Below are 16,889 nucleotides of genomic sequence, written 5' to 3'. Positions count from 1 at the left end.
GTTTAGCTGCAATATTCTATTCTGTCCTGAAATAAGAAAAAAAAAATTTGAACATAAATGTCTGTAGGATGGATATGAGATTGAAAACCTATATTTGACAAGTTTACTTTTAATTTCAAAATTAAAACTACTCCAGCTTTATTATTTATGAAAATAATCAGTTCTGTAAATTATCTATTCTATGGTATGGACATGAAAAGGTAGTGTACCTTCTGCAACATATACTTTTTCTTTAAAAATTACACAGTTCGTACAAATCCTATCCCATTTGTACAAAATTTTACACATTTCCACGGTTTCGTGCAAAGCAGGGGATATCCTGCCATGTAATCTCTTAAAAGTAAATTTCATTACTTTCTGCCCATGAAAACGTTTTCTGTTACCAGATGTAATTATTATGATTTAATTTTCTCCAGGAAGTAATTACAACTCGGATATTGTTTTGTTCTGCAAAATTATAAATTTTATTTTAAATTCATTCAGAAATTTTGCAGAAAAGTAAAAACTGCACTGAAGTAGGCTGCTGCTTATAAACCCGCTAAAGAAAAAAAAAAAATTACCTTCGAAACATTAAGTAGAACTTGAACTGAATATCTGATCACATCCATACATGGAACACTCCGGTTGCAGCTTCGAATCAGAACAAAAATCGTGAAGATCGCTCTGCTCTGGGCCATATTTTCACAACAGAGAGGGGAGAGCCTGGTAACAACCTCTACAACAAATTGCAAAAAAAAAAATCTACAAATAAATTGCAAAAGACTATGAAGCGCACGCGATTCGTTTTCTAAGTAACTGAGCTTTCTGTTTAAATTGAACTTGCAAGGAAGTAAGAACCATAACTTTGATTTAAGCCAGTATTTCCAGAAGAACAGTTGTAGCGTTCCAGACTAAAATTTAAGCACACAAAACAATCCAAACAGAACATTTACTGACAGTAAATACAGCTGACTTTACTGTAACACATTACAAGGACCGCCTGTAAATCAGAGCAATTGCACAGGACTTCCTTTCCCTACAAAAGCCTTTTAATATTGCTCATAACACAGTTATGTAATTTTAGTCTTGAAAAACAAATTGCATCTATTTTATCACATACAACTCACTCGCTTTTCAAAATCATACAGAAAGCATAAATGTCATTATGAACATCTCCCAGCAGAAAAATTCTTAACTGTCATCCTGGAAATCTATTGGTTACACCACAGGCTGTAGTGACAGGACAAGAGAATAACAGTTTCAAACTAAAAGTAAATAGGTTTAGATTAGAAATAAGGAAGAAAATCTTTACTGTGAGGCAATGGAACAGGTTGCCCAGAGATGTGGCTCGCCAGAAGTGGTCAAACTCAGATTAGATGGGACTGTGGCCCACCTAATCTAGAGGAAGATGACCCCGACCCACGGCAGTGGGATTGAAACTTTGAAGTTCACTTCCAACCCAAACCATCCTATGGTTCTGTAATAAAGTGAAATACTGACCTAGATGCTTTAATGCTGCAAGAATGTAAGAAATATGTTTGTATTTTAGAAGATATTCAATAGCAATTGAGGTTCTGTTGCACAATTTGTTTTCTTCTTTGCTCTTTCTGTTAGCCTTTTCCAAGCTGAGCCTTAAAGCTTTAGTTTTCGCTGTGTCATTATTCTTTCTCCAAGAGTATCCTCTCCACAATGCCTACAGAAAAGGAATTTCACAAAGACCAAAAAAAAAATTGTAAGTAAGTAGAACGGATAATGGAACTTCTACTAGCGTTCCAAATCAATGTTACGTAAGTCTAATCAAGTATTTAAATACTTTGGTTCTTCATTTTTAGATAATTGCCTAATAATCACATTCAGTGTTTAGTCTTCCAAACACTTGATCTGCAAGATGGAAGACCAAAGCATACCAGCAGGTATGCAGTATACCCCCAAAAAACACTGCCTCCTAAGTTACCTCAGACGGTACCTGCTTAATATTACTTCATGGTCTGCTTGTATTTAATTGAATTGAAACTGATTTGGCTTGTAATTTAACTGACAAATTCACAAACCAAAGTAAACTTTTCTGAGAAAATAACAACAACAACAAAAAACAACAACAACCAAAAGAGATCTGTTCTCTTGTAAGAGGTGTTCACCTGGAATTTAATTACTCCAACTGCGATTTTTCTCTTACGCCTGCAGGCAAGGAATCTCCGTACATGTCGCTGGATTACGGTTGCTGCGTCATTTCTGCGATTTAGCCAGCCTCGGATCGTACGTTGACATTGAATGATTCTTTGCAAATCTCTTTGAAGTCTTTTCTGTTGCATTTTTGCTCTGAACCATTTCTGTTTAAAATTAAAATAGCTTCATATTTAGTTAAGACCTCTCCCTAAACCCCCATTTCTCTTCCAAAACAAGCACTGTTTATGAAGTGAAAAATTATTGTAACATAACTTTTGACAAATACGGGCTCTAGAAATCCCTAACATTCACAACACATCTCAGCTGTGACTGGCCTAGTGGATGCAGAAATGTGTGATAAAATATCCTTGACTAAATAATAGCTATTTCAGGAATCACGTTTCAGACTCCCCATTATTTAACCCTGCACTCCTTCCCTTAGTGGAACTAAGTAAGTGACTGATTTGGAATCCTGAATGTAATTTTTACTACATGGCTATGCTGCACTACAGATCTGATTTTTTAACACTGCTTTTTAGAAAAGTTAAACTTGCTTATATTACAGACACGGCAACTTAGGCATGTTTAGTTGCCACTGACAAGTCAGAAAAATCTGACCAAACAAAGCACTGCCGATGACACAAAACTGACTGGGAGTGATTAATTCATCAGAGGGTCATGCTGTCAGTCAAATAAGCCTGAGCAGGCTGGGGATGTGGGTTGACAGGAACCCCATGAAGTTCAACGAGAAGTGAAAAGTCCTGGACTTGGGGAGGAGCGACTCAGGCACCAGTACATGCTGGGAGCCACTCAAGTGGAAAGCAGCTTTGCAGAAGGGGACCTAGGAGTGCCTCAGGACACCTAGCTGAATGAACATCATTCGGCAACATGTCCTCGTTGCTAAGAAAGCTAACAGCACTGCTGGCTGCATCAGGGAAAGTATCACCAGTAGGAGGATCCTTCCTCTCTACTCAGCATTGCCAGCCCACATCTGGAGTACTGAGTCCAATTCTGCACCCCCCAGCAACAGAAAGACCCGGTCATGCTGGAGAGTCCACCATAAGACCACCAAGATGATAAAAGAACGGGAACACATCTCCTACGAGAGGAAGCTTAGAGAGCTGGGATGTTCAGCCTAAGAAAAGCGGATGCTACGGGGAGATCTTATCATTGTCGACATAAAACTAAAGGTAGGGTGGAAAGTAGACCGAGCCAGGCTCTTTTCTCTGCTGCCCAGTGATAGACAGGAGAAAATGAGCCCAAAGTGGAACAAAAGATGGTCACTCTGAATATCATGAAACGCTACGTGCAGGTGACTACTCGTTGGAACAGGCTGCCCAAAGAGGCTGTAGATCTCCCTCCTCGGAGGCTATCAAAAGCCAACTAGACACGCTCCTGGATGGACCTACTAGGTAGAGTTGGACTAGCTGACCTCCAGAGGTCCCTTGTAATTTCAACCACGCTACGGTCCTGCAAATCCATCCCGAGGGCTGTTTCTTTAAGTAGACGCGCTTCATGAGCATTACAGGTGGTTGTGTCTGATCTTTCTTACTTCCACTACACTAAGACAGCACTTAGATTATCTTAGCAAGACGGGGACAAAAGAAAACAAACTTTCCTATCCACCCTCAGCTTTGAGCTGCTGAAGCCTCTACTGTCTGCTAACACCCACTCTATTATGCTTAGCTGAGTATAAGCAGCATTGTTTAATAAATTGTCATCTCTATATTGGCTTTATTACTACAAATTAAGGAACTACTGTGTTGCAGTGCTGCAGCTCAGCAGTCTACATTACACAAAACTATTCATCCATAATTAGATAAATTAATTAGACTAACCTGTATTATAAGAACTGATGAGATGTGGTTTTCTGCTAGCTTATAGGCGAGGTGCATCCTATAAGCCCTTTGAATTTTAATCGCAGAAACATGATGATATGCAGCTGCTATAAAATAAAGTAGTCTCTTCTTTTGCTTCTGTTCCAAAAACTGTTGGAAGAAAATAGATCAAAGAGTATCATTAATTTTCATACCCAGAGACAGCCGATTTATGCAGAGAACATAGCACACAGCAATGTATTCAATGCCCTCCAAAGTAAATACCTCAGAACTAAGTACGCCGCTACCTTTCCTCAGTCCTGGGTCTCTAATCTGAACTGAGGCACAGCAAAGTGTTTGCCAGAACAGTTTCATTGTAGGCAACAATAATCTGACTCCCGGCCCACATAATTCTCAAAGCAGTCAACAGGAATCAGAGTTTAATGATCTGAGCTCTTTTCTTGCCAGCCGAAATTAATGCCAAAATTGCTCCGGAGATACTTTACATCAAGCATAGTTTTAAAGTGAAGTATACTAACCTTTTTTCTGACTAAATAACCCCGTATAAACGCTTGCAGTTTAATGACAGCTCTTCTGACTTTGTTGTATTTCATAAATTGAAGCCTGCCCTCTTGCCAAGCCCTCAGATGTTTTTGGATAGTCACAGCGGCAGCTTTTTGTCGATCAAGTTTCCTCCTCTCCTTAAAACGCCTATATGTTGCTTGGATCAAACATGCCGCTTCGTGCTTCTAGAAAAGATTTTAAAGAGTTCGCTGATAATTGAAATGGGGTTCATTCCTGTTGCAATCCATATATGTCTTAGTTTTATCTTAGGATGGAAATTTTTTACTAGAAATGAAACTTAAAAGTAAACAAATAGGAAGTACAAGCAAATGAACATCGCAATACTCTACAAAAAAAAACACTTTCACAATTGGGAAGGTCTTTTCCCTTGCCTAAGTGGGGTCAAGCTATTGCTTTAACTTAATCCTTTGTAAGCAAGAAAGCCAGTAGATCATTTATACATTTCATTTCTTTGGCATAAGTGGACAATTCAATTGCTCAAAACCATCAACCTATTGAGGACAAAACTCACTCAAAAGCAATGCAAACTCAACACAGCCATGACATACAGTGCAAGTGAAAACATACCGTTCTTAAAAGTCTTCTAGCCCTGTACTGTCTGTATGCCAACTGAATCTTGACTACTGCATTCTTAGTTGCCAGAAACCGAAGCCGAACCATTCTTGCAACAAGGGTTGCTCTCCATCTTCTTTGAATAGTAAGTGCACAGAACTTCATTTTCAAAAACCTGACAAGAAAATGCATTTTAGGTTTTTCTAAAAGTTGAGAACGCTTACCTTTTCAAGTTTAAGTGGAACATGAAGGAAGAATCAAGTTACAGGATCAAGCCCTACTCCATCCAGATCCCTAATTCATAACATTTAAGATTACGCAGTAGCTTCTAGTCCAGAAAAATATTCAAACATAAGAAAAATCCTTTGCAAAAGAATAATTCCACTGACATCAACACGATTCACTCAAGTACATTATATACACACTTGAGGGACAGCTGAGAATCTGTAAGTGTTTGCCAGAGTGCAAAGCAGTACAAAGTAATAAGACAACAACAGTTTTTAGAAGTAGAGAAAACTATGTCAAATTGAGCATTACCAGGTCCTCTGCCGTTTTGTTCTGAAGTGACTTTTAATAATGCGCACAGCTGCTACCATAGATGCATATTCCTTCCGTGCTTTGCAGCCTCGAAACCAGGCTTGAATTACTTGGGCTGCTCTCACTTTGTTAGCCAACTGCCTGGCTTTAAATCCTCTATATGAGGCCTATTAAATATAAAAAACAAAAACAAAAATGTCACCTCTATTTCTTTTATAACGGAGCAAACCAATTTAAAAGACAAAGTCCCTTTAGCACAAAAGGATTCCTATCTGTACAATATTAGAAGTATCTATGAGTTCCTCATATCTGGAAGTTGTTTTCTATGAAACAGAAAAAGCAGCTAGAGAAATACTACAAATGCCACTCACACCTGTAAAAATTATTATGTCATAAAAAATAAGTACAAGAAACATGAAGGAAAAAAAAAAAACAAAATCAACTCCTCTTCCTCCAAAACCAAAATACCTTCCTGGATTACCTGAATTTTGATAGCAGCTCTTTTCTTTCGGTTGAATCTTTGTTGTTCAACATTTCGCATCTGATACGCTCTGTAGTGTTGCTGTATTACTACAGCAGCAAACCTGCACTGAAGGTATCGTTGTCTCTGAGGAAATCCACGAAAAAGTGCCTTGAAAGACAAAGACAAATTTCGGACTATTTCCCCACTTGCACAGTATTGACAGGAAACACAACTGCCTATTTTTAAGTACTGCTATAGTCACTAACCTGTTTTTAAAATTAACAATACAATTAATTTTAAAACAGCTTTGATTCCCCAGTTAATTCTTATTTCTACTTTTTAAGCAAAATCATCACCTTGTTTAGGATATACAAAGATAAAGATAATTACTAAAAAGCCGCCACTTGCACCCTCTCCTCAAAAAGGGAGGCAAGGAACGCACAGCTGTTTTCTTGTCTGCAAACAGCAGTGAGGAATTATGAGAGATTATTTCCTTTTCTTTTCTGAATTGAAACTCCCTTCATTTTAGTCATACCCTGAAGAAAGACTCCTTTCGTTTTCCCTTAGGGTAAAATAACTAAGAACACCATGAGAAGTCATGTAAAGCTTTTCTCAGAAGGAAAGACAGTGTTCTCAGTATACATACAAATTGTAATCAATATAAATAACAGGGAGAAACTTTCCCTCCTTTACCCTCAAAAACAAGACAAAAAAAAAACACGTCAGAGATGGAGAGCAATTCTAACTCTCGATTACTTCTTGCCAACCCTGCTGATATTTTATCCAGTAAAGAAGGAAGGAAAAAGTGTCAAAACTTCGCCTTCCTAGAGCACATCTGAGACATCACAGACTACAGTTTCACGCCCAGTGTACCAGCTGTGGTATGCAATAAGAATGAAATATGTCTCCTCATATTCCTCTTCAAAATAGTTTTATCTAGGCACCAAAATTAGTCTGGAGCTATTTAACAGGTATAAACAAAAAAAGCAAGCACCCAAAATCTTAATGTGGAGTATTTTGGAAGGCACAGGTAAATCAAAGTCTTGCAAATCACAGCAGTCACACCCCTCCTCCTTTACTTCACCTGATATCCAGTACTTGAACTCACTTATTTCAACACATCTAAATGGCTTTCATTTGCATTCCAAAGAAAATATTCATTAAGCTATTAATATTTCAGCAGGTGAAAGCCAGTTAGGACAAAAAGGTTCTTAAAAGAACAACGGAAACACACACAAATATCAGAGATCAAATTTTAAACCGTACCATTTTAGGGGAAACGTAAGGAAAAAAGGAATATGACTTTGCAGACGAATGCCTCAGCAAGGAAAGACAAAACGGAGTCAGATTCATTTCCGAACCCCGCTGTGGTTACCTTTACACTTAATACACTGCAGAACATGATTCCGTTCTAAGGTATATGGTTTTAAACCATCGTTTGAAATCGTAGCAGTTCTCCAAAACAAATAAGTAAGCAGAGAAGAACAAACAATATCATGCCTGTATAAGTACCTGAATTTTTATTGCGCTTTCTTTCATTTTCTGGAACTTCTTCCTTACAATGAATCTTCTGATGACAGCCTGCACAAGGATAATTTTTTTCTGGGTTTGCAAGTAGGTCATTCTTTGGCGTTTTACAATCAAGTGGGATCGGTACCATCGCTGTAAGACAACAGCTGCTTTTTTATAGCTCGCATACTGTGATTTGGCTTTGTGCATTAAGTAACAGGCTTGTAATGTAACAGCTGCTCTTTTAAGTTGAATAAATTTTCTACGTTGCACAGCCATCTGAAGAAAAGACTGAATCTTCCTTGTGGCACGTATCTGTCTTGCTAGTTTTCTTGCTTTCATACCACGGTAGGCAGACTGAATAATTATTATCGCTTGCCTTTGAAGAGAATACTCTGCTTTCTGTAAACGAGCAGCGTGACACGCTCTATACCACCTCTGAATAGCAACTATTGAATTCTGAACGGATTTATAGCGGGCCCTAGCTCTCTGGCATCGAAACGCTGACTGGATCGTTATTGCTGCTGCTTTTTTCACAAGAAAATGCCTTCTTTCCACACGTGTTCGTAAGAATGATTGGATGCATAGTGCAGCAGCATTGGTTTTATGCAACTGCCTTGCCTTTTTAGCACGAAAAGAAGACTGAAGGCAAATGATGGCCTTCCTTATTTTCGCATAGTTTTCCATGTCAGTTTCTTTTGCTATTTTGGCTCTGAACCTTTGCTGTATAACTCTGGCGGCCCAGCACAACTGTTTATAATATTTGTGCTGTATGTACATTCGATAATTAGACTGTATTACAATTGCTGAAGCATGCATCATTTTCAACTTCTGTCGTTCCTTCATGCCTCTGTAAGATGCCTGAATAAGAAGAGCAGATTTCTTAATCATCAGATATTCCTTTTGTTGATTCTTTGCTTTAACGTAGGAACGGTAGTAGTTCTGTATAACAATAGCCGCAGTTCTCATCTTTTGATAAGCGCTTCTATTTCTGTGCATTTTATAGGCTGATTGTATTGTACGAGCAGCTAAATGCATGTGCTCAATGCTCTTGCGCACTCTGATTCCTCTGTACACAGCCTGTAGACGAATAGTTGCTCTGCGAAGATACAGATACTCCTGAGCGTGCTGCCTAGACAGAATCAAAGCTCTGTATCTTCTCTGAAAGACAAGAGCAGCTGCTTTAAGAGAGAGAAATCTTTGATGTTCTCGAAAAGCTTTATAATTTTTCTGAACCACAGTAGCGGCACGGTGCATTTCTTGATGTTGTTTTTTCAAGCGCATGTCCCGAAAAGCCCTCTGAATACAAATTGCTGCTCTCTTAAATGAGGAGTAACGCTGTACTGCAATATTCCTTAGGTTATTCGCTCTGAATTTCCTCTGTATTAGCTGGGTTGCCCACTGAACTCGTCTGTAGCGGTGGTACTGCCTGTACATTCGGTAGTTTCTCTGTATTATAAGCGCTGCCTCATGCCTTTTCTTCAAGAAGCATCTTGTTTTCATTCCTCTATAGGCAGCCTGAAGAACTAAAACAGATTTGTATGTTTTTAAGTACATTTCTCTGACACGCTTCCCTTCCCTGTAAGCACGATAACGTTGCTGTATGATTACTGAAGCAAGTCTGAGAACTTGGTAAGAAATATAAATTTTTCGCATTCTTAGCGTTGCTTGGATGACCGTAGCAGCTTGATGCATCTGCCTCATTTTTTGCCTTGCCAAAAAGCCTCTATAGGCTGACTGGATGATAACAGCAGCATTAAACAACGAGAGATATTGTTGACGTTGAATTTTTGCTAGTTTTGTTGCTCGGTATCTTCTCTGAATTACAACAGTGGCTGTTCTAAGGGCAATAAAACGTTTTCTTTGGAGAAAAGTTCTGAATCTTCTTTGAATAAGCTCAGCAGATTGATTCATAGTTCTTAAATGTCTTCTTGTTTTCATGCCACGAAATGCAGCCTGGAGACAAAGCGCAGCACTTCTCACAGTCATATAGTTGTGAACTTGCCTATTTCTCTCCTTACAAGCACGATACCATTGCTGAATCTGTCTGGTTGCCAGCAACAAGTTTCTGAAATCCCTCTGTTGTTTGTGCACTCGATAATAAGACTGTATCAGTGCTGCTGACTGATGCATCATTTTTAAGTCTTGTCGAACTTTCATGCCTCTAAAAGCAGCCTGAAGGACAATGGAAGACTTCTTGAGCTCCAAGTACTTCTTACGTTCTACTCTGCCTAAACAAAATGCTCTATACTGTCTTTGAATTATAATTGCTGCCATTCTAATTGCCTGGTATCTAATATTTATGCGATGCATCTTAAACATGGCTTGAATACGAATAGCTGCTTGATGCATAGAATGAATTTCTCGTCTGACTTTTACACCTCTGTAAATTGCTTGCATTTTGATTGCAGCTGTTTTTAAAGATAAGTACTTTTGCCTTTGCCATTTAGCGTGACTAACTGCACGATAGCGCCTCTGAATTACTACTGCTGCAGATCTCAGTCTTACATAGTCCTTCTTTACCAGGTACGATTTGAAGGCTGCTTGTATTGTCTTCGCAGCTTTGCTTAATTCCCTCAGTTGTTTCCTCACAGTCATTCCACGGTACGCAGACTGCAAGACTAGCACAGCCGCCTTTGTCTTTAGATAAAGTGCACGCTGTTTTTTTTTCATACGGTAAGCTCTAAAGTACCTCTGAATCACCAGAGTGGATCGCCTTAGTTTTTTAAATTTTAATTGATTGACGTGCATTCTGTAGTAGGACTGAATAATTGTGGCAAGACTGTGCCTCTTTTGAATCTTTTTTCTCGCTGCTTTTCCCCTCCATATCGCCTGAAGACGTACTACACAGTTCCGCAGCTCAACGTACTCCTGCCGTTGTTTTTGGCTTATGACGCTGGCTCTGTAACGCCTTTGGATAGTGAGCGCAGCATGGTTCATAAGTCTGAACGTTTTCAGAGCCATGAATTTCCTGAAGGCAGATTGTATTGCAGTCGCAGCAGCACATTGTCTTCGAATTTGCTTTCGAACCTGGTAACCGCGAAAAGCTGCTTGTAAAGTAAGCGCAGCTGCTCTTGTTTTCATGAAGGCCAGTCTTTGCCTGTTACTAGTCTTGCAAGTTCTGTACCATCTCTGAATCACAAGAGAAGCTTGAATCATTGCCTGATATTTTTTTCTTGTAGCATGAGCTCTAAAAGCCATCTGAATTTTGACAGCAGCTCTGTGTTCCAGCTTGAGATTTTTGCGTGCCTTATAACCCCTGTAGCCTGCCTGTATGCACACTGCTGCTTTTCTAACTTGCAGGAACTCCTGCCTCTGACAGAGTTGCTTGTGGTATGCACGGTAGTGTTTCTGAATGACAACAGCAGCACTGTACATAATTAAATAACGTGCCCTGGTCCTCCTCATTCTGTACTGTGCCTGGAGAAATATTGCAGTCTCCCTCCACCTTTTTATTTGCTTCCTGACAAGATAGCCTCGAACTGCAGCTTGAATTCTTAAGCAGGCTCCCTTCAATTTCCTATAATCTTCTTTAAGTTGAAGAGCACATCTACGAGACCGATACCTTTGCTGGACATAAAGCGTTGCTTCCCTTAAGGCACGGTAATACCTACGAGCTTGTCTCATCTTTACACAAGCTTGAATTTTCACTGTAGCATTTCTCAAGTCTTTAAATCTCTTTCGGATGACATAAGCACGGAAACTTGACTGAATTTTTATCACAGATCTCAATATGTGAACTTCTTTCCTGGCTTTCCTTCCTCTATAGGCAGACTGAAGGACAATGGCAGCCAGACGCATCCTCTGGAAAGATGAGGCTGCTTTTTTAGAAGTGACACGTGCCCTATACCAAGCTTGAATTACAGAAGCAGCGTTTTTCATCTCTTTGTATTTTTTCACCTGTTGGTATTTTCTCACGTGCGATTGCAATAAAGTAACAGATTTTTTTAATAGTAGAAATCTTAGTTTTGCTTGTCTCATTCTCCACAGTGATTGAACAACACAAACTGCTTTTGTTTGCCTGTATAGCATACGTGCTTTCTTGCCTCTAAAAGCAGCCTGGAGAACTACTACTGCTGCACGCTTTTGCAAATAGTTCTCTCTCTCTTTTTTTCCTAATTTATAAGCTCTGTAATACTGCTGAATGGTCACTATTTGTGCCCTGTATTCCTGGTAAATACGTCTAGCTATCTGACACCTGTACCAAGCCTGAATCTTGACAACACTTTGCTTAATACGTAGATACTGTTTCATATCTCTGTGCATCCTATACCAAGACTGAATGACAAGGGCAGCTCCCTCTCTTTTAGTCAGTTTTGAAGATTGCCATTTTCTGAAATACCTCTGGAGCACTAAAGCAGCTCTAATTCTCTCTTGAATTTTGTGTTTTCTCCATTTTCTGAAAGCAGACTGTATAGTAAGTACTGAGGACCTTAAGATTTCATATCTTTGCCGATGTTCCTTTGCCAGTTTAGTTGCACGCAGACGATTCTGAATTGTAACAGTAGCCCAAAGAATTCGTTTATATGCAGCAACGGATAACAACATCCTTATCCTTGCTTGTACAAAAATGACATAGTATCTTAGCTGTAAATAACTTTTCCTTGCAGAGTATCTCCTCCAATAAGCCTATTGGGAAAAAATAGAAAATTTAGCACATTGTTAGTGTATCAGTATAGTAAATTAGCTTGACTTAAGTCTAAATTTGATAACTCTTGACCTCAGATGTTTTAAAGTTTCTGTATTCCTACTTAACCCACATAGTACTGGAGCAAGCTGCCCAGTGGAGTTTCTCTCTATGGAGACATTCAGAATCCACCTGGATGCTTTTCTGTGCAACCTGCTCCAGGGAACATGGCAGTTGGACTGGAGGATCAGGAATCTCCAGAGGTCACTTCCTATCCCTGTGATTCTCCAATGCCCAGATATGTATATTAAAAACAAGCAATTTTAAACAGCTAATTACTTCCATCTTCGCTATTTTAAGCGCTTTATATTCTGGGAGGAAAAAAAAATTAAAAAAATTGCCCTGTCAATGAAAGATTACGTGTTAAAATATGTAATGCATCAGTGACTCTTTAACATCCATTCCAAAGAATCTTAAGAATGCTTTGGGTAACAGTGGGGAACATATACTCAGAAATAACTATCCAGTTACTAGCTATGAACTGGTAACTAATTTCCGCTATTCTAAAAGTGCCAACTGCAAGTGTCACAACATTAGGAGACAAACCATCTCTAGCTTCAACAGCTGCAGAAAAGCAAAGCAGAATTATCTGATAGGTCCTGTCTGGTTTAAGGCCCAGTGTGGGCTTATTTGTGATATACCGGTACAAAATATTTACTAAGAAGGAACAATGAGAGATTTAAAGCCATATTACCACTTTGCTCTGAAAAGATATCTGTTGCTGTAAGCAGAACAAATGACGCTGAGCAATACTGTTTCTTCCAGGTTTCAGAGGGTTTCCTTGCTGCTGCGTAATCTCACTTTAAAACAAATTACCTGAATTACTGTGGCAGATTTACTTCTGGCTTCTTCCCATTTTGTCTTTTTTAGATTTAAAAAAATCGTCCTAGCTAAGTGTCTTCTCCAGTGCTTCTGGATGATGACTGCTGCGTTGTGTTTCTTCACGAGGCGTCGGTGAGACAAGAAGTTTATTGAGCATTTTTGAATTATCCGAGCAGCTCTGTCTCTTTCCTACAAAGAGTGAATTGCACTGAACACTCAGGACTGAGAATTCTGTTCATAGTTTTTTAACGCATCCAAAATATCTTATAAAAATTAGGCTTGTCGATTCCACTGCTTTTCTTTATCCTATTTCAAAAAATTTTCTGAGACAGAATGCTTACTTCAGCACCAAGTTTTTTGTACACATATCTTTCTGCCTTGACAGTACATCACGTCTGTTACAGTTTTTTAGTGCTCCTCAAGTAATCTGTTTTTAAGCCTCGATTTTAGTTCTCATTCACAAGAGTTCAAGATATTCATAATAATGGTATCCAGCTATACTGAAATAACATAAAATTACAAAACCGGCCTCACCAGATCATGTCCATCTAGCCAGAGTTTTGTCTGCATAGACCGAGCAGTGTTTTTACAGTACCCCAGTGACAGTAGTAACAGACTTGTATACATCAGGGCAACAAGAAAAGGAAGTTGTCAATGTAATACCTAAGTAAAAAGCCCATACAGTCAGAATCCTAACTAGTAGCCTATCCGTAGTGCACTACAACAGAGCAGAGTTGCTCATACTGCAAGATTAAATTCAAAATAACATCTGCAGTGCCTGTGGGTTTTGTTTTTGACACCGCCCGCCCACAATCAGCTTTGCTATAAAGTATTTTAAAAGTTATTTATAAAGGAAACACTTCTATCTTAGCATCGAGATTGATTCTTTTAATAAGGTAAAGAAGTTGGAGATGAAAAATTCCCCATCATATGCCACAGATTCTTAAATTTGGACACTGCTCAATTTTCTAATATCGATCTCAGATACGTGTAAGGTGTTTATCAACCTTAATGGTATCAATAGTTTCACGATCATCACAAGTTCTGGCATAACTACTAGAAAAGCAAGAAACAACTTGACTCAGAACACTGTGGGGAAGTCTAGCAGTTTAGCATCTACAGAAATAGTAAAACCATGTGGAAGTTTAATTTTACAAGCCATAAAGCGTAATTAAACAAAATAACAATGAATAGGAATTTAAAAGGAACAGCTCTTTTCAGTTCAAGGAAGCAGTGCAGCAACTTCACACGTGACTTCGGAAAAGGATTTAAGGGGAACTGCATTTCAGTTAGAACACAAAATAATTCCCGAAGGACATGAATTGTTAAGGAGCATCCACTTCACTTAACATGTAACTAATTTAGAATGGTTTTCAACTAATCTTTAGTAGATTATGCTACCAAGAAGTCCATATAATTTGATAATAATATTGCTTGTATGAATTTTAGTGCCAATATTATTCCAATAAACCTGTGTACTCTATTAACAGTGAATTTATATTCTTTACTTAGTACTTCTCAAAGTACGAGTTCCACGCACTGCACAGATAGAGTACCTGAAAAAGTTTCAGTTCCCTTTTCAGCCTGAATTTCCTCCAAGCAGACTGAATTAAACGAGCAGCTCGAGTTTCCTGCCGTAGATCTAGAAGCCGTGAGCACAGAAATGACAGGTAGGTAATAACAACCTATTCAAACACAGAACATAGCCGAGTTAAGGACCGAGTAAAGAGAGCTGGGCACATTTACATCAACTCTAACTAAAGACAGCTATCTCACCTTCTCATCAGGAATTGTATTTGACATGTCTGAGTGATGAATCATTGCTGGTATTCCACCTAGGTCAGAAACTGCGTTATTGATCAGCTGGAAGTTCTTCTTTTCATTTTCCAGCAGTTCCTTGTACAAGACTGAAGCAGTTACAGCTTTGCAAAGAGAAAATACTTGTCAAATTAGATCGAGCATAAGAGTAATGGATTTTACAAGTGCTTCCGAACATTAAGTAACTTACTTTGGTCAAATGGTCCTTCCATAACATTTAGAGAAGTATCAGACTCTGAAGAGGATGAGGAGGAACAATTCAGTCCCACCTTATGAGTTCTTGAGCACTCTACTGTTTGAGTTGTACGCTGGCACACAGCTTCCAAAGGCACATAACACGGGTGGTAATGATGAATTAAATGACACAGCACTCTTCCATCTGAGAAACAGACTGTGAAATTTTCCACCTGTTTAATAAAATACAGTAAGATACAGTTTCCTTGGTTTTCCAGTACCATTTCATTGATAGAAAATCCTACACCCAGTTTATATCTTGTACTTTTGAAAGTAATCAATCACAGAATGGCCTGGATTAGAAGGACCACAAAGATCATCTAGTTCCAACTCCCTGCTGTGGGTGGGGCTGCCAACCAGTACATCTGGCCCTAGATGAGACATGAATTCTGATCGCTTATTTTGAACAGAAACTATTGCTTCCTTTGAACATTCACTATGCATTGTCATATAGCTGTAAGAAACCTGCAACAAGTGTGAATTACTGTACAGTGAAACTTCAAGGGAAACGCTTCAAAAAGAAAGCACTGTTTCTACAGGAGGATCTCTGGAAACTTCTACAGATGGCTCTCATGTAGGTCTTCAGAGCAGAAATCAGGAATGAACTTGCATGAGCTTCAAAGACTGTAATTTGCCCTTCAGAGAGATTATCAGGTGTGACAGGATTCGGAGTGAAGTCAAGTGTCTTAACAGGGCTTCTCAGAGAGTTGTTCTCAGAGAGAACAACTGGTAACATAATCCTTCTAAACAGACACCTCTGAAGAGAGGAATCCTTCTTGGCCTAAACATTAGTTTAATTCTCACAGTTACTGTGAACAGTAAAAAATTTATGCACAAATACATTTAGGATGAATACTCATTTAAAAAAAACAGAAGATAATAACAAAAAAACCCACTGCAACTAAAATGTTATATTCCTAAAAGGCATTTTTATGCATGAGACTAGCGAGAAGGCAGTATGCTTTCGCTCTTATTTTTTAAAAAGGAGAGCTGAGCTGCAGGTCAATCCACAGACAGATGGTTATTCCCAATCAGACTATGTAAAGTTGAGAAGGATATTTAAAACTAATTAGTATTGCCTGTAACGACGTTATTCCATAGCTTAAAGAATTCTGCTCTCTAAAGAATAAGCATTTTACCTTGATACTGTAAAATCCACAAACAGCATTAACCCATGCCATCAGCAGCTTCACATTTTCACTGTGACTTTGAGGTGAGGGGCTACTGCTGTTATCTTCTTGTATTCTGCAGCAACTTGAAAAAAGCTTGAGAGCACCCAGCTGCATTTTTATCTTACGTGCATTCTTTAAAAATTTGATTTCTTCTTTTAGCTGTTCCACGTTAAGAAGAATATCCACCTATTATGGAAGACAAAAAAAAAAAGAATTTATTTATGTAATCATTAAAACAGCTGAATGGATGCAGAAGCTGTAGGTATTGTCTTTTAAAGAAAGAGAAACTACTCTACTACCTGCCACACTAAGCCAGTAGTGATTAACATGGACTTGCCAACATAGGTGGCAACATCCTCCACCAAGTAAAGAACTTAAGCAGAGAACTTAAACCCACGCTCAGCCTTTTCATGGCAAAAGGTTACAGAGCAGTTTAGCAGAAGTGGGTGCTGGAGTCGGGCAATGGAGCAAGCAGAAGACAGTAGTGAAGAATGTTTACAACTTCATTAAATATCATTAAATACTCTATACTGCCTGTCAGACTAACC

The 16,889-nt window shown here is 38.7% G+C and overlaps 1 protein-coding gene across 1 annotated transcript in view; it reads right to left on the bottom strand.

Moving 5' to 3' along the window:
• The window catches only part of ASPM (assembly factor for spindle microtubules), a gene marked incomplete at both ends in the record, with an annotated part of 29,863 nt that overhangs the window by 1,792 nt on the left and 11,182 nt on the right, over positions 1–16,889 (bottom strand). The window contains 14 exons of the mRNA XM_079536555.1: positions 561–715; positions 1,480–1,672; positions 2,118–2,309; positions 3,146–3,244; positions 3,984–4,133; positions 5,115–5,274; positions 5,637–5,803; positions 6,118–6,267; positions 7,612–12,237; positions 13,112–13,306; positions 14,674–14,802; positions 14,894–15,039; positions 15,126–15,342; positions 16,309–16,527. Of these exons, the coding sequence (XP_079392681.1) occupies positions 561–715; positions 1,480–1,672; positions 2,118–2,309; positions 3,146–3,244; positions 3,984–4,133; positions 5,115–5,274; positions 5,637–5,803; positions 6,118–6,267; positions 7,612–12,237; positions 13,112–13,306; positions 14,674–14,802; positions 14,894–15,039; positions 15,126–15,342; positions 16,309–16,527 (6,798 nt within the window). The remainder of the gene's footprint in view (positions 1–560; positions 716–1,479; positions 1,673–2,117; positions 2,310–3,145; positions 3,245–3,983; positions 4,134–5,114; positions 5,275–5,636; positions 5,804–6,117; positions 6,268–7,611; positions 12,238–13,111; positions 13,307–14,673; positions 14,803–14,893; positions 15,040–15,125; positions 15,343–16,308; positions 16,528–16,889) is intronic.

The sequence above is a fragment of the Tetrao urogallus genome (assembly GCF_951394365.1).
Source record: "Tetrao urogallus genome assembly, chromosome: 5".
NCBI lineage: Eukaryota > Metazoa > Chordata > Aves > Galliformes > Phasianidae > Tetrao > Tetrao urogallus.
Note: the sequence above shows the minus strand (reverse complement) of the source record. Positions and strands in the feature narration are given on the sequence as shown.